This window comes from Macrotis lagotis, chromosome X (genome assembly GCF_037893015.1).
Source record: "Macrotis lagotis isolate mMagLag1 chromosome X, bilby.v1.9.chrom.fasta, whole genome shotgun sequence".
NCBI classification, from domain to species: Eukaryota; Metazoa; Chordata; class Mammalia; order Peramelemorphia; family Peramelidae; genus Macrotis; species Macrotis lagotis.
The window spans coordinates 452,513,930-452,535,599 of record NC_133666.1 but is presented as its reverse complement, the minus strand read 5'-3'; the positions used below and the strand labels follow the sequence as shown (position 1 = coordinate 452,535,599).

Sequence of the window (21,670 nt, the reverse complement as noted above, 5' to 3'; positions counted from 1 at the left end):
GACTGAAGTCTTTTTATTTTATTGATGTTTTTACTTTTCCAAATACATGTTTTGAAAGTTTTTTTTTTTTAACATTCATCAATATGCCCATGCATATTTCTAAATTCCTTCCACTCTCCCTTCCTACCCCCCCTCTCCTCAGTGGTAAATAGTCAGGTTAATTTTTTCTTTACATATTTATGTTAAGCATGTTTAGAGATACCATTATTGGTATGAAGAATTAGCATTAAGGGAAAGAAATGCTCTAATCAATAATCATTTGCTATATATACATCTTTAATTTTTTTCATTTGAAAATTGTTTCTTAATATCTTTTGACCATTTATCAATTGGGTATGATTTGCAACCTTATAAATTTGATGCAGTTCTCTATATAATTTTAGAAATGAGACCTTTATCAGAACTCCCATTTGTGAAGATTGTTTCCCAGCTTTCTGCTTTCTTTTTAATTTTGACAGCATTGGTTTTATTAGTGCAAAAACTTTTTAAATTTAATATAGTCATGATCATTCATTTTGCAGTTTATAATGTACTCTATTTCTTATTTGCTCATAAATTTCCCCCCCCTTTCCATAGATCAGATAGATAGAATATTTCTTGTTCTATTAGTCTATTTTTGGTGTCACCCTTTGTGTCTAAAACCTATACTCATTTTGGTATAGGGTGTGAGATGTGTATCTATGCCTAGGATTTTCCATACTATTTTCCAGTTTTCCCAACAATTTTTATCAAATAGTGAGTTCTTATCCCAGAAGTTAATATCTTTGGGTGGGACTGAAGTCTTTGGAATGATTCTCAAAGAGAAGAGCCACTTCCTTTCCTTAAAACATCACCTTAATCCACCTTTCTCTAGAAGTAAAGTATTCCCAATGCTTTTGGAGTCTACCTTGCCTAATATAATCATATTGGATGGTTAAGTGCTAATTATTCCAAGTCTGATGGTGTGCTTCAATCTAGCTTGTCAGTGTTCAAGCCTTGGTTCATATCAGACCACATGTGATCCAGTCACTGGGCAATGTGAATGCCGACCTGGGATTACAGGACAGCTATGTGACCAGTGCCTTTCAGGAGCCTATGATTTCCCTCACTGCCAAGGTAGGAATGCCTACTTCTGGTCAAATGTGTATATGATCAATTTAATTGCTTAATAATCAATCGACTAATTAATTAATTAATTGTAATTAACAAAGGAATTCATTAATAAATCTTTAGAGAGGCAATGTGTAGAAAGAGTGCTGAACTTGGAATCAAAGGACCTAAGTTTGAAATTTAGGTTTGACTCTTAGTAGCTATGTGACTTTGGGCAAGTCATTTAACCTCACCCATGAAATGAAGAAGTTGGATTAAATGATCACTGAACTCTCTTCCAAATTTAAGACTAGATAACTCTAAATTCCCTTCTAATTCCAGATACATAACCTTATAAAAATCAGTCTTATAAGACTTGATGCCTTCCACAAAAATTCATCTTACTTATTCTTGAATGCTTTATATCACTGGCACTTACCTAGAAGAGTCTAGTCATTTTTCATGCATGACTCAGAAGGTCTTTAGAGGTTCTCCTCAAATTATACATTTTTTGTTTCTTGCAAACATATGCTAATATATTCTTCATATGTGATATCCAATGTAAGCCCTTTTGGTTGCATGGAAAGTCCAAAAATAAACTTCCCAAAGTTAAACTAAATTATCAGAATCAATTCCTACTGATTAGGAAAAGTCTAAGTAACATCCTCTCTTATTAACTGCTGTTGATTACTTATTTTTCATATAATCCTAGAATTCTAGATCTAAAAGAGATCCTAGAACACCAGAGCTGAGGAAAGTTAAGAGATTGTTGGAGAACTTGAAATGTCAAAGTCATGAACCAGATTGCAAGGGAGGCAGTGTATAGAGATGATTTTTTTCAATAACTTTTGCAATAAAAGGAAGAAATGACCCCAGGAAAAAGCTTGAAAGTGTGGCAGGGTCAAGAGAAATATTTTTAAGCATGGGGGGAACCTAAATGTTCTAGATAGATGGCAGGAATAGCACTATTACTGAATATCAAAGTAGTGAAACAGGTTTAAAATACAAATCTTGGAGCGGCCAGGTGGCACAGTGGATAGAGCATTGGCCCTGGAGTCAGGAGTAGCTAAGTTCAAATCCCGCCTCAGATACTTATTATATTATCTAGTGACCTTGGGCAAGGGACTTAACTCCATTGCCTTGCAAAATATAATAAAATAAAATGCAAATCTTGTAAATGCTGGATCACAGATGGTAGAGGAAAGCTGTGTTGATTAAAGGGGAGAACAGCAGAAGGGTAGAAAGTAGCAATAGCAAGGGAAAAAAGAATTGCCCAAGTAGGGAAATAAAAAAAGTGTGTGTGTGTGTGTGTGGGGGGCATGTAGTCTAATAGCAGAAAGAAATACAATGACCAAACAAAAACAATGGGAAGTAAGAAAAACACCAGAGGCAAAGGAAGGAAAAATAAGAGGAGAACAGTGAAGGGGCAGCATTGTGTCAAGAAGACAATTTTAGAGCTAGTAGAAGGAAGCAGTCTTGAGGAGGAACAAAATGGATCAAGTTGAAAGGGAGCTGAGAATGGCAGATAGAGTTAACCAAGAAGGGTAGTCAATGATAACCCAACTCATGGTAGGAACTTAACACATAAAACCAATTCTGTTCATGATAACCCTGTGGTATTACAAAAGGCTGAATTATCAAAGAGATTTAAATGATGTTTCCAAAATTGTATTTCCTCATGAATGTTAGTTAAAAAAGATTGTCAGAAAGAGTTGGAAAATGGACTTAAAGTAGACTTTATTGTGATAGAAGGCAGAATTTGGTCTAAGAAGACAAAAAACTTTGATTAGAAGTCCAGGGTTCAAGGCCTTGAACCTATTGTCCCTTCTTTGTACTCTTGAGCAAGTCATTTAATCCTTCTGGGCTTCAGCTTCCTCCTCTGTAAAATAAGGAGTTAGACCTTTCTAAGGTCCCGTCTGGCACTAGACATGTGATCTTAAATCACCCCCAATTCTTGAGGTTGCTGAAAATTGGTGCAACACTTCCCTCTTCTGGATAAAATTATATTTGCTCAAATTGTTTTATTTCCAGGATCCCTCTGCAGTCTCCATTCTCTTAAGCCTACCCTTCTGCCTCTATTAGAAATGAACCTTTTCCAAAAATGACAAATAATATAATCGAAATGGGAAAATCCTGCTTTTTTCTATCCATCTGAGATTTATTCTCGATTATTCTCAGTGAATAGAAAGCATTCTTGCTACTCATCTATTAAAATATTTTTATGGGAGCCAGCCTCACCTTTAAAAAAATTCTGTGGGGTGTGTGTTTGTGTGTGTGTGTGTGTGTGTGTGTGTGTGTGTGTGTGTGTGTGTGTGTGTGTGGTGTTTAAAATGCTATAATACCAATAAAAATGTCATTTTTTTTTCCTGGATCTGATACAGGTTTCAGTGGTGAATGTAACCCTATTGGTACTATTGATTCTAGCTCTGTAAGTACAAATTTACAAAACTATAATTTTTTAAGTCATGATGATGGTCCTTAGTATAAAAGCTTCTGAGAATAAAATATGGAGAGAGATAATTTTTAAAGAATGAGCTTAAAATTTTAAGAGGTGAAATTGTGTAAAGGTAAGAGAACTAACCTGGAGATCAGCAGTTCTAGCTTCAGGTTTATGTCATTGAGCCTCAATTTCCTCAACTCCCTAATTTACATGATAAGTTTGGCTTGCCTAATTTATATGGTAAAGATCAAGTGAGACAATATGTATAGAAGAACTTTATAAAATTCTAAGGTTGCATTTACATTTCATATTAATGGAAAGAGTACTTTCTTTAGTCAAGTGAGCTGAGTTTGAATATTACTCGGACCCTTTCTGGCTGTGTGATCTTGAGCATGCACATTTTATTTCCATGTGAGATGATCTCTATGGTCCTTTATAGAACTGGATCTGAATAATATTTTGGGGGAGATGGGGACTTGTGTTCTGATTTGGTGAATCAAGGACTCATACAATATCAATTAAAAGTACAATATGCAGAATAAATGAAATAGATTTGGTATCCTTCCTCCTGCCACAATATAGATAGATTTGTATTTGGGGATCATTGTCTGCCTCCTGGTAAATTGGTATCATGGCAGATAGGTAGCATAGTAGACAGAATACTGACCTTGGAGACAGGAAAAACTGAATTCAAATCCTCCCTTAGACATTTACTAGCTATGTGGCCTCAAGCAAGTCACTTTCAGCCCTTAGTTTCTCTGTCTCTAAAATAGGAATAAAAGAACCTGCTTTGTAGGGCTGTTGTAAAATAATCTATATGTAAACTTCGTTGTAAACTTTAAAGTGTTGTATAAATGTTAGTTATCATTATTGTAGATAGTAAATATGGAATGATGAATGGGGAGTTGCCCTCAAGGGCCAGGAAAGTCTGGATTTGATCCAGTCTTTGCTTTATATTGACTTTTTGACCCTAGGTGGATCATTTAATTTTCTTTTTGTCCTTGGCAAACATAAGTTTCAGAGAAGGTGCCAATTTGTTTTGGTAGAGCAAATTTTCTCAACAAAGAAATCTATATACTGGTGAAACCTAGGGCCAACCTCTATCAATAATGCTCCTGGAAGCCTGGGAATATCTCAGATTTAGTATCTGATAGGTTAACCATAAAACAAGGAACTCTATTATGGAACTCTATAAGGAGTAAAACCATTAGGTTTTACTCAAATTCTATAAATGAAGCTCCCACACTCTTAGAGAAACATAATACTTTTTTGTTTCTCAACTTTATTCATGTAAAACAAACTTTTTTAGAAATAAAATTCCCATTTTGAATGTACTTGGTTTCTATTCCAGAGTCAGAATAGATTTCTGTGTCAAACTTTTGCTCTGAGACCTTTGTTGATTGATTGCTTTGACTCCAAGTTTCCATATGTTGGATTATTTTTCCCCAATAGGGGTATTGCCAGTGCCAGCTTTATGTCAAAGGTCCTACCTGCAGCAGCTGCAAGCCATTGTACTGGAATCTGGCAGGAGAAAACCCTGATGGATGTTCAGGTAAGATTTCCTATATACAATCCTTGGCCACATTGTGACTTTTTTAATGTTCTTTTTATCACAGTAGCTGAGCCAATCCAAGTCAAAGCTGTTCCTCTAAAACACCTTAGAACATTTGGATGACTTCATCTTCTGTTAGAAATTGTATCAGCTTCAAAATATCCACTATAGATTGATGACCCTGCTCTCCAGCCATATTTCATCGACCACTAAGTCAATAATTAACTAAGTATTTTCTTCTCATGAGCTTCCAGTTCATTCTCTTTGATTTCATTTTATGCTTCTGTTGATATTGGCCTGAGAACCTTGAATTCAATTCAGTTCAACATGCAGAGGACTTTCATTTGCTCAGAGTATGGCTCTAAATCCTTGTGAAGATATATAGATATAGATATAGATATAGATAAAGAAGACATTCACCTCATAAACCTTAAAATATAAAGGGAAGACAGAGTACTTCAAGAAATAACCATGATACAAAAAAGGGAGTATTATAAATACAAGGAGAGAAATATAAAGATAGTACTAGGTGATGTTCAATAAGGAAAATTAAATGTTCTGATCAGGTAAATTAGGGAAGCCTTAATGAATGAGGTCTTGAGTTGAGACATGAAAAAAGGGGTAGGATTTCATCATGTGGAGAATGAGTTGGAGGCAGCAGTGATGGTCCAGGAGCAAGGAACAGTAAAAATATACTCTTGGAGTTAGGAGAGAACAGGAGGAAAGCAAGTAGTATCCTTTAGCTAAAACATGAACCATATTACTGTGGTATAAAAGAAAAACAGAAAGACAGGGAGACATAGGATCCTGGAGGGGCTCAGGACCTGGTGGAGGAATATCTGCATTATTCAGTATGCCATAGGAAGTTGCTGAATGAAGTGGGGTGGTATGATCAATCAGATTTATGTGCTACCAGAATCCTCCAGCAGTCCTATCAAATCAATATTGGACAAGCTTTGGATAAATACCACATTGGTATTGCCCTCAAGGTGCTTACAAACTAATGGGAGAGGCAGCAAGCTAACAATTCTTATAAACAAGATGAAGATATAAATAATAGCTCTATATGTATATGTGTATTTGTGTATAATATATGTACATATATTAATATAGATCTATATCTTATTTATATATAGTTACTTCTGTATAATATACACATATACACCTATAATGCATACATAATATAAGATTACCTTCAGGTTATCTGGTATGTATATGCACATGCATAGAATTTCTCATATATATATACATATATATATATATATATATATATATATATATATATACACAATTGCACATAGGATAGACTAGAGGTGATCTTAGAGGAAAGGCAGCAGTATTTGCAGAAGATGAGATTTTATCAGAGATTTCCTGTACTTTCCATGAAGCAGAAATGAGGAGAGAAAGAAATGCAGGTATGGGGGACAGTCAATGGAAATGCATGGAATCTGATGGTAGAATGACTTTGAGAAATAGCAAAGATCCCAAGCTCATCACCTTGTTTGTTTGCTGAACATGAATAACCCAATCCTGCGACTGGGTCAAGGCTTTGTGATAATCAAGAAAAGCATTACATGGAGTTTTCAGGCAGCTCATTCAGTGATTATCAAATGAGTAACCAGTTGTTCTTCATATCCTCTGGGATTTGGGGGCACATGATTTTTGTTTCTCAGACAATAGATCCTTTTCTAGTGTTTGTCGCTTTTGTTTTAGTGTTGCGAGCTATGAATATTTAATTTAAAGTAAATGGTGTATAATTGATCAATTTTTGGAGAAGTTTCTGTTATTCCCATGTTTTTTCTTTTAATATTATTTTGAGAACACAAGAGGATTCTAGGTGAAACTGAAAGTCCATTTCATATTCTTAGCTTAAATAATTATATTTATATATATATATATATAAAATGAATTCCACATATTACTTTATAAACTATCTTTCTTATTATATCTATTACCTTCTGAACTTCATTTCTGTTCTGCATTTAAAATAAATATTTATATTTTAGTATATATGTATGAATGTGTGTATATGCACATATTCCTCCATTTTGGCATTACTAGTCTAATAGCATCAACATAAAGGATATATTGATAAGGAAAGGCAGTAGAGGGTACTACAGTAGTCCAGGAGAGTTAAAAGTGAGGGCCTGAAATGGGGTTAGAGGGTGACATGAGGATAGCCAAGAGATGATGAATATTCTGAACATGGGTAATTGGGCAAGTGATGATGCTCTTACAGAAATAATGAGTAGGAATAGGAGCAAGCAGGTTTTGGGGAAAGACAATAAGTTTGGAGCATATTGAATTTGAAATAGAAGAAGATACTAAGCAGAAAAAAGTGTCAGCTATTCATTCCAAGCCTATGAATAGAGTACTTAGTTGCTTTGCAGTCTGAGACCTGGGGTTCAAGTCACATGTGTGACCTGAGGCAAATCATTTCTCCTCTCTGACCTCAGTTCCCTACTATATGAGAGGAGAAAGTTGTACTAGATAACCTCTGAGGTTCTTTCCGACACAAGTCTTGATCCTCTCTATGAACTTTAACCTAGACTTCCTTTAAAATTCTACCCTTGCTTGTGGTTTCCACCACCTGGCTGCTACTAAAGTGATATAGGTGATATTCATCTGCTACAAGGAAGTTTCTGAAGTGCCAGAAATACTATTTCTTCCAAAAATTTCATGTAAATGTCAGACAGAAAATATTCCATGTCCTTTGAGCTACAGGGAAATGTCTTCATAAATGCCTTGGTCCAAAGCTTTTTTTTTTGTAGAAGTGATCATCCATTGTTGTCTTCACAGAATGCCAGTGTGACGTGACTGGAACATTAAGTGGAGTTGGAGAATGTGAGCAGGTAAATATGAACAGTGCTGAATGATATAGAAGTAAGATATGACAGAAATCAATTATGAAATTTCTTCATGAAGATAACTGATAACCCAACAGTTATAAGCAGGGATGTGGTGGTAATGTTTAACAGTTAGATTCATTAAAGAAAAAAAAGTATATGTGCTTTATGTTTGCATTTAATTTGCATTATTAACACTTTCTCATCATTTTCTAAAGTCTAAAAATCAACAGAGCGGTAAATTAATCAAGCCCTGATTTCTGAGTTGAGATAAATGCTCAACAAAACAGTAAATTAATCAAGCCCTGATTTCTGAGATGAGATAAATGTTCAGACTGAAAATTTAACAATCAACTTTTGAGAATCAGCTTGAATTGCCTCCAACATACTCCTGATTGTACAGTATATGATGAATGCATATGTATTTTTAGATTCTTCATGGATTGTTGGAGATTTTACAATGAAATCTTCAGCAAAATATTTTTAAATTCTTGCTTAACTTAAAAATATTTTTCATTTTTGGGTGGTTAGGTAGCTCAGTGGATAGAGCACTGGCCCTGGAGTCAGGAGGACCTGAGTTCAAATTTGACCTAAGACACTTAATAATTACCTAGCTGTGTGGCCTTGGGCAAGCCACTTAGCCCCATTTGCCTTGTAAAATCTTAAACAAAATGTATATTTTTTTTCATTTTTAATTAATCTTTATCCTTTGATTAATCATTCTACAGAGAGATGGTGAATGTTACTGTAAAACTCATGTCTGTGGTGGTTCCTGTAATACATGTGATGATGGCTATTTTGCCCTAGAAGACAGCAATTACTTGGGGTGTCGAGGTAAATTCTGTTCTGGTGGGAACTGTATAGATACAGCAAAAGTCTGGTTATATCAAGCAGAGTCTAAAATATTTCCCTTTGTGAACTGGGTTGTTTTTTAGTTTTTGTGTCCATAGAAACCAAAATAGTTCTTTATGCATAATAGATGCATAATAAAAGCAAGTCAAGTATCACCTCCCTGATGTCATGGCCACCTTCAAGAATGAAGGACAAACAACAACTACCACCACAACAACTTCTTATGAACAGCTAAGTGGCACAGGGAATAGAGCCTGGAGTTAACTCAGAGAGTTAAGTTCTGACACTTACTGGCTGTGGAACTCCAGGCAAGTCACTTGAATCTTTTTCTGTCTCAGTTTTTGCATCTGTAAAATGAGCTGAAGAAGGAAATAGCAAACCACTCCATTTTTTTATCAAGAAAACTTCAAATAGGGGTCACAAAGAATTGGACACAACTGAAAAGCATCTATATGATAGATATTTTTATTATTATGTTTCTTTATAATTTATTATTATGTCAGGAATATGTAAAGAGTAAATCATAATACATTATAGGTGAATACTTCCACCATACTTAAAGGATTATGCTATAGTTAGTCAGGCCCCCAGTAAATGCCCAAACAGGGTGAGAATGTCCTTGGAACAAGATGCCTTTGAGAGACCCAACTCTGTTAATATCAGCTTTTTTTCAGATTACAATATCAAAGAATTGCTAACTTTCACAGTTAGAAATTTCAACGTTCATCTCATCCCACCTGAACCTGAATACTAATGATCTCTATCACATACACAAGTGGCCATCCAGCCTTCTCTTGCAGACCTCTAGTGATGTGGAACTCATTACATATATAATTGCATCCATCTTACAGGGTTGTAAGGATCACAAGAGATCATACATGGAAAGCATTTTGCAAGTTTTAAGATACTTTTCTTATTATTACTATTATAAAATGGGGGGAAAGAAATGAATATGTAACTCTTGAATAGATTACCATGGGACTACCACCTCCTTTGTTAAAGACTCTATGTCTCTCTCTAATGAAGCCTAAATACTTAAATTAATTCACTAGAAGGTCAAATACTGAAGTTGAAGCTTGGGTACTTTGATCACATAATGAGAAGACAGGATTCATTAGAAAAGACCCTAATAATGGGAAAGATTGAAGACAAAGGGGAAAGGGGATAGCAGAGAATGAAATGGATAGGGAATGTCATGAAAATAATGAACATGAGCTTAGACAGACTTTGGAAGATAATAGAGGATATAAGAATCTGATGTACTATGGACATGAAGAGTCAGACATGTTTGAGTGATTGATCAATAACAAAAAATGTTGTTTTGAATTTGTGTGATAAAACTTTTGACATCTGTCCTTTAGTGTTGCCCTTCTCTCTCTCTCTAGAGGTCGCTCTCTATGACAGTCTCTGTCTGCCTTGGTCTCTTCTTCCTCTTCAGTCCTTTCTCTTTGTTTCTGACTCTCCGACTCTGTGTCTCTCTTCTGTGTCTGTCTGTCTGTCTCTCTCTCTCACATAGAATTTTTCTAAATAGTAGCTTTCATCCCTTGCTCATGCTTTGTCTGTGTCCTACTGTGACAAGAGTGGTAAGTGAGACATTCTATGGGAGTAACTAGCCCAACTCCATGGGCATGATGGATTTTCAATTAATTATTGGCTGAAGCGGCTTAATGACTGTGTGAGCATGTGGAAGGACAGCCTAGATAGAAATAGAAAACATTAAAGTACAAATTAGGAGGAAAAGGGCCAGGAGTCATAATAAATTACACTTGTGGAAAAAAAAGAGAAAGTCTGCCTAAAAAATTAAGGAACATAAAATTAGAATGACTAAATTCAGTGCTTGGTAGGTAGTTGTTTTTCAGTCATTTTCAGTTGTGTCCAACTCTTTGCAACTCATGTGAAATTTTCTTGGATAAGATTCTGGAATGGTTTGCCATTTCCTTTTCTGACTCATTTCACAGATGAGGAAACTGAGGCATACAGGATTAAATGACTTGCTCAGGTTCACACAACTAGCAAGACTTGAGATCAAATGAGTCTTCCTGACTCCAGGGTTGTCATTCTATCCACTGTGTGACCTAGTTGCCTAGTAATCACTTAATAAATGATTGTTGTTGGTGGTGGTGATAATGATAATTTAGTGCTATGACATTTAGAATGAGATATTGAAGGGTTATTTTTTAATTACTAAATAAAACACTAGGTAATGTAAACTTGCCAACCTCTAAAGATCCAAGTTACAAAGACTTTCTATGTACAAAGGGGCACAAGAGATTCCTTTCTCAGTTTCTCCCCTGTACATCCCCTACTCCAGACCTTTGGGTTTTTTCTTTCCTAATTCAGTATCTGGGCTTCCAGATAATTTCTAGGTTCTAACTAATCTAAAAACCTAAAATGTGTTTCACCTAGAAAAACACCTCCAGTTCTGTAGTTGTTGAGAGTTAACATCTTCTATGTGACAATAAATATTCCTTCCTCCCACACCTTCACATACCATCTAAACACCCAACAGAGGAACAGGAACTCCTTCCTGGAGGTTAAAGGAGGGGTCTTTTGCTGCTAAAAAATGTCAAAATGGTAAAGCTCATAGGGTTTCAAGTATTTAGTCTTGGAGATAATCAATTGTAACCCTTTCACTTTTAAGACTAGGAAACTAAGACCATGCATGACAATCAAGATCAAGTAATCAATCAAGATAGTAGAAAGAGATCTAGGACCTAGGTCCTCTAACTTTCATTACAGAACTCTCTCTTGTCTATGTCTTCTCTCCACTAAGTAGTCCAGAAACACATACTATTTGTATTCCTGGAATATATAGTGGGAACTCAGATTGCATTTTTCAAAACAACATTTTAAAATAATTAGCTGCAATTAGCTGAGGGAAATTATTATTTTACTAATATTATTAGTGACTAATTATTAATTATTAATTTAGGGTCCAGGTTTTTCTCCTTTATTTCCTCATTTAAAATCTAGACTATTAAAAAGTCAGTCTCTGAAGGACATAATTGATGGAGGATTGATAGAGAAAATTGTCCTAACCATTGGACTACATGCTCCTCACATTGGGACAGGACCCCACCCAACTGCCTTCTATTGAGAGTATAGAATCTAGTATGGACTAGTTCTTAACCCCCCCCCCCCCCAAGGAAAAGATGTCCTGTCTTTCTATCACTCCATTAGCCTTTAGGGTGACCTAGTTCATGAAGGTAAAAAACAACCTGTGTGGTCTGGATGGAGATGGAGTCCTTCTGTCCAGAGTACTGATGGTGGCTGAGATTCCAGATCCAGCCATGGTCTCAACAGGAGGAGCTGAAGACTTCTAACCTATATTCTCATTAAATGTCCACCAATCAGAGTTGAGTTTCATCTATCAAGAGCCTTTTGAAGGATTATTCAAGGCTTTCAGACTCTCTATTTGGTTATCAAAAAAATCACTGCTTCAATTTATTATTATTAGCAAGCCTAATTAATAAATTGCTTATTAATTATTCAGAAAGTTCATCACATAGCTCTGCCTTCTAAATATATTAAGAATTAAATAGACTTTTGTGGTATGTCTTGGAAATAGGGTCTCCATTTAATAATAATAATAATAATAATAATAATAATAATATCCCATACTTTTGTATAGAACATGGTCCCAAATTACTTTCATCACAACAATCCTATGAGGTAGTTGGTAAATAGAAATTGACCCTGTGATTTCATCAATATAGGGAATTCTGGATGTCAAAACTCACTCTGCTCACTCTGCCAATGGAGGTCAGCCCCTTCTCTGCAATTTGTAGTCTCAAAATGTTGAGAGATCTCTGGGCTTTCATATAATCTCTAAATTCTAGACAATTCAACTTAAGCCCAGAGCTTTAAGGAGACTTGCCTAGAGTCTGTATGTGTCAGAGGAGGGATTTTGAATCCAGTCTTTCCTGACTCCAAACTTAGTCTCCACATTGCTCATTCACTATCATTTGCATAGGAAACACTATTTCAATTTTTCATTGAACTTTTGATACATAATCAGACTATTTTATTTAAAATACCAGATGAATGGCCAATGTTGTCAAAAGGTGTGTCTTACTTTTTGGAATATCTGGATTACATTAATACTATCATTATTTAGGTTTTATTTCACATGAGATGTATTTTTAAAAAGTAGCAATAGACATCTAGATGGAAGAATGAAATAATGAGTGAACAAGAACCTTTTGAAAAAATGTTTTAAAATGAATGTTGTTTCTTAATTTTTAGGGTGCCAATGTGATGTTGGGGGATCTGTCAACTTTATGTGTGATGAACTTTCTGGAGCCTGTCAATGTAGGGAACATATCACGGGCCAGTCATGCCAACAGTGAGTCTTACTCTAAAGCTTATTTCATGATTTCTGTTAATACTGATAGCTAGGAGGACATTAGAAATAGACTAGATTAGAAATAATATAATTCAGGTGGGGTTTTTTGGCAAGATAATGAAGATTAAGTGACTTTCCCAGGGTTGCACAGCTAGTAAGTGTCAAGTGTCTGAGGCTGATTCCAGAGCCATTGATCTATCTACCAAACTACCTCACTATCCCATAAATATATTTTTTTAAAATGAGGAAACTGAAATCTAAATTGTTTAAGTGACATGCCTAAGGTCATGTGGGTAGGAAGTAGCAAAGTTGATCTAGAATTGAGGTAAAGTTAGAAGTTGCTCTGAGTTTTACATGGGGACATATTGTAAACTGAGATTTGAAAACAGGCTTAAACATTTTGAGAACTTCTACACCTCAAGCACATTTCTCTCCAATTAACCCAGACTAACTTCACTAGCAAGTCATTAGAACATAGAAATGACCAAAGAATCATAGCAGCATCAATTTAAAGCTGGAAGAAACATCAGAGGTCTTCTCATCCAGTCTCTTCATTTTACACAGGAGGAAACTGAGACCCATAGTATTCAGTGAATAAGCTTTCAGAGGTGAGATTAGGCTCCATGGGGCTGACCTTGCATATTTTGAGGTGCCACTCCCTACTTCAACAGCCAACCTTATGAAAAATAGCCTTATTAAGATGCTTTTCAGAACAATCTACTGAGAACTATAGAGGACAGACCTAGAACCCTTCAAGTTCAAGTTTCAGCTCTCCCAATAATCAACTGCTTGTGTGAAATAGACACAAGCTGAGTGTCAGCTTCCTCATCTGTAAAGAGAAGGGCCTGTCTATATGGTCCCTTACTGCCTTAATGATCTAATGGTCAATGTGCAAATAGTAGCAAAGGTGATATCTAGTAGTCCACAGGCTTGGAGTATTAGCATTCCTGACATCCCTTTATCCTGGTGTACATAATAACTTTGAAAATAGCCATGGCAATGATCTCAATAGTTAACACAAATAATTCTTCAGTGGTGGAAGATAGGGTAATTATTCTGTTTCATATCATCTTTAAAACCCCTATAACACTAGTCAGTCAATCCAGTCAATAGAGATTCATTAAGTACCTACTGTGTCCCAGAAGTGTCAGCTAGGTAACTAAGTGGATAGAGGGCTAGACTTGAAACAAAGAAGACTTGGGTTCAAATTTAGACCAGGACACTAACTAGCTATTTAACTTCCAATGGAAAAGGAAATGACAAAACATTCCACATCTTTGCCAAGAAAACCTCTTGGACAATATAGTCCAAAGAGTCAACTACACAATTGACCAACAGCAGAATGCACATGGTGCTGTGCTAAGTGCTAGGGATACAAAATAGAAGGCAAAAGATGATCCCTGAAGGCCTATGTTCAAATTTGGCTTTGGAAATTTAATAACTGTGTGATCTGGACAAATCACTGCCTGCCACAGGTGGTTCATCTATAAAATGGACATGAAAATAAAATGGGCTAATATTTGTAAAGCTCTCTGCAAACCTAAAGTACTAAATAAATGCTACCATTTATCAACCTTCTCCACGTCCTGAAATTCCACAATATGTAGAATATTCAATAAATTATGTATTTTCTTTAAAATCTTTGTGGCAGTTAAAAGCTACACAAATTTCAAATGCATGTGCTACTATCTTGGTTATTACTAAAAAATGTTTTAAGTCTATCAAAAGGGCAAACTAACAACTTCTGGCATGGAGTATCAATACATTACAAAAAGTCCCTGACTGTGATGAAAACTCTTCAGGGGAAACTTTGAAAGAAAAAAGAACATAAAAGAAAAGAAAACCTTGTCAGGTTTTTTGTTTGTTTTTTGTTTGTTTGTTTGTTGTTTGATTTACCAGGTATTTCTAATTGGAAATTCCTACTGGTCAATTTAATCTATTGATGATATTTGAGCAAGAATGATTCCACTAAGCTTAAGAAAACTCACACACATATTAAATATTAACTACAAAAAGTTTACTTCATTTGCCAGTTAAACTTTGGTGAAATATATAGCAAACCAAAGTAACCTTTAGAATTAGAGTACACAAATTTTGCATGCTTTTTTTTCAGGCTATGTCAGTTTCATTGCATTAAATTTTAACTTTGTTTTAAATAGTATTATATAAATTAGCATTTTAAAATATTCTTACTGCACTCACTGCTAAAACTGCATTTGGCACAAGTCAATTTAGTCATACAAAGTGACATCATATAATCAAAGTAACAAAGAATCTGGATAAAAACATTAAGGGAGGATAAATTAAGGGCAAGAAAACACAATTGTTATCTAGTTCATTAATCTGAAAGGTCATAGCTTTAATGGACAATAACCTAATCTCAAATTGCTTAGTTGTTGATAGCCACTTAGGAAAGCTATGCCCTTAGCCCATGCAAAAATAATTTACTTGTCGCAGTTCTTCAGTCTTCCACTAAAGATTAATTCTGATACCACATCATAGTATAGAGGTGATTGTGATTCATGGAGGCTATGCCAATAAATTCAATCTTTAGTAGGTATTAGCATAATGAATAGAATTATAGTTGGTGGTCCATAAGGCTGAATGTCTGTAATCCCAGGACTCAGCATCAAAGGTCTAATAATCAAGTGATACTTTGCAGGGTCTCAGAAGCCCTGGAAATTATTAATATACAGAGGAGAGGATAATCTATTCTAGGTATATTGGATGCCTAGGGCAAAATATTACAATAACTAAATCATGAGCAAAAGGTTACATTTATATTCTTATGAAAAAAAGCAATTGTATGTAAAGAAGAAAAAAGAAAGAGAACCCTTTCCCTTATTCCTCTTGATGGGGCTGTATGTAATTCCATGCAAAGTTTCTTAACCATTGGAATAAAAGAAGAGTGGGTGGGAATGTGACAGCTTGTGCTATAATTGATGAGGAATAGGAAACTCAATCTTTCTAAGAACCAAATTAATTGCATCCATGTTTGTTTTCAAAGGCCAGAAGACAATTATTATTTCCCTGATTTACATCACATGAAGTTTGAAATTGAAGATGGCATGACACCTAATGGAAGAGGTATTCGATTTGGCTTTAATCCTTTGGAGTTTCCAGATTTCAGTTGGCGAGGCTATGCACAAATGACCCCAGTACAGGTATGCCCCTTGATTACAAGTGACTTCATGAAAGAGCCAGATTCATCAGTTGAGATGAAGATGAGATGAGATGAGATAATCTATGTAGACTGCTTTGCAAACCTAAAAACCCCCTAGAAATATCTCTTATAAGATAATTTCTTAATTCCTCACGCAGAGAACTAATACTGATGGTTTTAGTACAGGTAACCTGCCATAGGTATTACTCTTTCTTGCAGTTCAAAAGAACAAAAGACATCAAATAGAATGTTTAAATTGTGCAAATGATTATGTATGTTATGATGTCACAATACATTTGACCTTTATTGGTCATCAGTAAAGTCAAAAGATGAAGAACTGACTCTCTCTGGAGGGTCTTTTGAAAAGCAAGAGACTGAAAAAACAAAACAAAATATCATCAAGATACTGTAACCCAGGAGAAATTGGGGAAAAGGGCCAACAGGGCAATATACCAATTTACTGAACACTGTATTAATGAACACCCTACTTCAATATTGAGATTATTGAAGTTTGCTCCTTCTTCAGAAATGTTTTGTTTTTCAGATTTACTTTTTTTTTTTTTTTTTTTTTTTTTAGTTTTTGCAAGGTAAATGGGGTTAAGTGGCTTGCCCAAGGCCACACAGTTAGGTAATTATTCAATGTCTGAGGCTGGATTTGAACCCAGGTACTCTTGATTCCAGGGCCAGTGCTCTATCCACTGCGCCACCTAGCTGCCCCAGATTTACCTATTTTTATGGAAGATTTTGGGGAATAGAAATTGTAAATTATTGTGGAGCATTAGGGGTAAAATTACATTATCCCGGTGATAATATTCATTCTCTTTAATTCTTTCCTTATTTTTCTTTTCCATTCTTCCATTTTTTCTCATTCTCAAAATGTTGTGTTTATAATAAACAATAGCTAAGAAAATAAGAAAATGTCATGCTAGAAGGAAGTTGTCTAGTTTTTTTTATCTCTTTTCTATTTCTTGTTTAAATTGTGTTTCCTATTTGATTTCAGTTAGAAAGAAAAAAGATTCAGTGCTCTGGATAATAATGTTATCGTTGTATGCCTAGTTTTGGGGGGGGGCATTGTCATTGAAAAATATTGAATAATTAACTTTCTGTTTAGCCTGAAGGGTAACTGACTGGCTGGATAATCCCATTTTCTCTTTTTCTAATCCTATAATACTTCCATGTTTTGGTGTCAGAATGGCTTTGTATGTATGTGTATGTGTGTTGTTTTTGCTTATGCTGAACTCAAGTGGGATATACTTTTTAATTTTTTAATTTAATTTTATTTTTTTGCAAGGCAATGGGGTTAAGTGGCTTGCCCAAGACCACATAGCCAGGCAATTACTAAGTGTCTGAATCCAGATTTGAACTCAGGTACCCCTGACTCCAGGGCCGGTTCTCTATCCATTGCGCCACCCAGCTGTCCTTTATACTTTTTAATTTAAACAAAATAATTCTCATTCATTCTCTAATAAGCTATGATTTTTTTTATCATTTCATTTTCTCATTTATGTTTTTAAAATGATTCTCTTCTCCATAAAAATAATATCTCATTGATAATTTTGATGATGCTTATGCTCATGATCATCTCAGTGATTCCCAAGATCTGTTTACCAGTTAATATGGACCATCAAACCATTACTAGAAATCACTGACTTGGACACTCAGTGTTTCCTGGTTTTCAGCTGCTACAGCTAAAATTCAGTTCTTCCCGATATTTCACCTGTTCTCCATCATTTTCTTTCTACCCCTGACCCCATTTTTTGAGTTCTCCCATAATTTTACTGATGACCTCCTGCATAATTAGCACAAAAATCAAATTTATTACTCATTTTCTTTTTCTGAATTCTTTTCCATAGTTTATATTTTACCATCTCTCTTTTGATTTCTCATTGGAATGAGCAAGAAAACATGTGTTCATTGCTTTTCAGTTTTTATAAGCTAATTTTCATGGGTTACCTCTAACATGGCAACCTCATAACAGTCATGTTAAACTCATTCAAGATTCCTTGATAAATGCAGTTAATTCGGTCAATAAGCATTTTTAAAGTGCTGTTGGGATACAGTACGTGTATTTAATGGCACTGGGAATACAAAAAGAAAGGTAGTTTTTGCCCTCAAAAAACTTATATCCTAATGAAAAAGACAACACATAATAAGGAAGCTGAAAAGGATGAGAGAAAAGAAGGTAGTACCCAGCTTAGGGAGACAATGATGGAGAATGAATGCCAAGAAGTCAGAAGCCTGATGGGAAATCACAGCTAACCTTATTCAATGATCCTCTATGTACCAACATCAGGCAAGGCAAAAAAATCTGTCTATATGGAGTCAGTAGGAAGGGATTCCCAAAGGATGTTAAGGCTCTTCGGGTGCTTCTTCTTTGTGGAACAACATTGAATTGACTCCATCAAGCCCAGGAATACTACTGGAACTCCTCAGTGAGATACAGTGTGGGAGAAGAAATTAAAATGTAAGATATTCTGTGTCTTATGCACATCTCTGGAAAGAGAGGGGAGAGAGGTAGAGAAATAGAGACAGAGACAGAGAAAGACACACACACACACACACACACACACACACACACACACACACACACACCAGAGACAGAGACACAGAGTGACAGATAATGGAAATCCAAAAAGGACAAAAAACTAATATTGTCTTGAAAACTTCTTTGCCAAAGCCTTTTTCTGGCTTCAAGTTTCAAAGACATTATTCCATAATCATAGTGAAATAGGAATAATAAACACAAGTAATGACATTTGATTCATCAAACAGAATAATATAAACTTGCTTTTCATTTCACATTGGAAAATATTTGTCCTGAAGTCATTTAATCCCTATTTTAGTACTTCCTCCAAGGGAATTTGGCTTTCCACCTAGTCAAAAGTTGAATTCAATTAATTGAATTAATCAAGGATAGTCTGATCATTATCTTAATTTTGGGGAGCCTAATGAGACCTCCCCTTTTAGAAATATTCTGTAAGAATGATGTAGGAGCAGCTAGGTGGCACAGTGGATAGAGCACTGGCCCTGGAGTCAGGAAGACCTGAGTTCAAATTTGACCTCAGACTCTTAATAATTACTCAGCTGTGTGACCTTGGGCAAGTCACTTAACCCCATTGCCTAGCAAAAACAAACAAACAAAAAAGAATGATGTAAAAGTCAGGACCCTGGGAATTGATAGTTAAAAAAAAAAAATAAGGTTTCTCATTTAGATTACATCAAAACTTAAGACCAAAGCACTTTCATCATCTTCATCAAAGCTAGCATTTATGATGTTCTTTAAGGTTTGAAAAGCACTTTTACAAACTCTCTCTCAAGAGACCTCAGAAATAAGTGCTGCTATTATCCTCATTTTACAGCAAACTGAGGCAGACAAGAGTTAGGTGACAAATGCTCAGGGTGTCACAGCTTGTAAATTGCTTGAAGCCAAATTTGAACTTGGGCTTCTCAACTCCAGGTCCAGCTGCCCCTGGTGAACTCTTCTTTTGTCCCAGTGCTTCTTTAGTAGCAAACCACTCCAGTATCTTTGCCAAGAAAATTTCATATGGGGTCATGAAAAGTCAGACACAACTAAAATGATTGAACAACAACAACAAAAAATATATATGTATTTGTTTTGCTTTTCTAATACATATCAGTGATCTTATTCAAAGGCATCCTTTATTTTCAAAGTCACTCAGATAATTATTCTCATTGTCCCAGTGACCACATGCATCCCTTGGATTTGGTTCATCCTTCCTGTGACATGCTGGGACCTGGAGTTTTGGTTCAACTTCTATAGCTTTAATAAACTATTCTTGGAAGATTAAAAAGCTTAGCAGGGCTTTCGGTAAGCTTAAAGAGTCCATTGTCTGATCACCTGCATCACTGAAACCAATATATTGCATTCCCAATCAGGTGTGATGGATATCCATAGGTACCTTTGATAAAAGAGAAAGATAATTCTCTTTACACAGTTGAATGAATGAGAGTCCTACTCAGATTCCTCATCATCAGAAAAGGATGCCCTGGGTTATGCCAAAAGGCTCTGAAAGATCCTGACAATCTAGAAAGAGTTGAAATATGCCAACTGAATCTGCTATCCAAGAACCTACCTTGCTAAGTTCAGAGATGTTCATTACCAAAGGTTTGGTCTCTAAATGATTTATTTTTGTCACAGCAACTCATGAAACTACCTACTAAGATCTGATGGGGTTTCAGCATTTGTTAGTAGACATCAAACAAAATCACAGATGTCAATTTTTAAACCTGAAAACATTTGAATTTTGCTTACTGAGGAATTTACCCATCCTTTATGTTCATCCATACTTCAACTCAACACTGTGTTCCTGTGGACAGTAGTAATAGACCTTCCTCTCTTTCTTTTCCTTTTTTTTATCTCTTTCCCAGCCAGAGGTAGTTGTCCCTGTCACCATGGCTTCCTTTAAGCTAGGTTATCTGGTGCTCCACTATGTCAGTCTGGTTACCCCAAGTTCAAAGGGGAGGATCTCAATTGTCAGCTGTGACTCTGATTGTAAGTGACTTTTATCTGTGGTTAGGCTGATCATCCTTCTGTCTTCACCTTCCACACTTGCGTAATTGCTTGCTCATTGAGGGTGTGCAGTTGTGTATGTGCGTGTGTGTATGTATGTGTGTGTGTGTTTAATACAAAATCAGTATTTGGTTAACAGGGCTCCAAACCAATAATCTAGTCCAATACTTTATGGATATTTTTGTCTGTTTATTAACTTCCATTTTACAGAATGAAGTGAGGGTAACGTTGAATGTGGAAAAATCAAATCAATACTTATTTCGTGTTGTTCTGAGATATATTAACCCTGGAACTGAAACTGTGTTTGGTCATATAACTATTTATCAACCCTGGTCTAAGCCAGGTAAGCCTTTCCTAAACATCCTAATAGCTAGTGTTCTCCTGCCCCCAAATCATCTTATATCTATTTTGTATATGCCTATTTGTGTTACTAGTATCTCTTCTGGTTAAAGCATAAGTTTCTTGAGGGCAATATTGTATCAGGTTTTATCTTTGTATTCCCAACACTTAGCCCAATATCTGGTACATGTTAACCACTTCATAAATGCTTGTTGATTGATCAGTCACGGAAATGCTTCCTCAAATTTTCCTAATTTGTATGCATTTTTAAAATACTGTTAACATCTATTGACTTAAAATCAGTTCTCCAAACATCCTTTCCCTTGGTAATTTGCCTTTCTTTAAAAAGCTTGCTTATATTTATATTTAACTTCACATTCAGAATTATTAACTATCTCTTTATGATTCATTTTCTAAAAATCAACAAATTTTGTACGATTGCATTACAAGCAATATTCCACCTCTCACTTTGAGCCAGGAGATTTTCAGAATCTAGGTGTTGGGGGAGCAGGGTGGAGAAGAGGAAACAAAGAC

The 21,670-nt window shown here is 35.4% G+C and overlaps 1 protein-coding gene across 1 annotated transcript in view; it reads left to right on the top strand.

Annotated features, from left to right (window-relative positions):
• Positions 1-21,670, top strand: part of LAMA3 (laminin subunit alpha 3) — a 231,751-nt gene that overhangs the window by 58,392 nt on the left and 151,689 nt on the right. The window contains exons 14-21 of the mRNA XM_074200327.1: positions 958-1,095; positions 3,450-3,496; positions 4,961-5,060; positions 7,860-7,912; positions 8,635-8,740; positions 13,004-13,103; positions 16,111-16,267; positions 21,008-21,140. Coding sequence (XP_074056428.1) covers positions 958-1,095; positions 3,450-3,496; positions 4,961-5,060; positions 7,860-7,912; positions 8,635-8,740; positions 13,004-13,103; positions 16,111-16,267; positions 21,008-21,140 — 834 coding nt within the window. The remainder of the gene's footprint in view (positions 1-957; positions 1,096-3,449; positions 3,497-4,960; positions 5,061-7,859; positions 7,913-8,634; positions 8,741-13,003; positions 13,104-16,110; positions 16,268-21,007; positions 21,141-21,670) is intronic.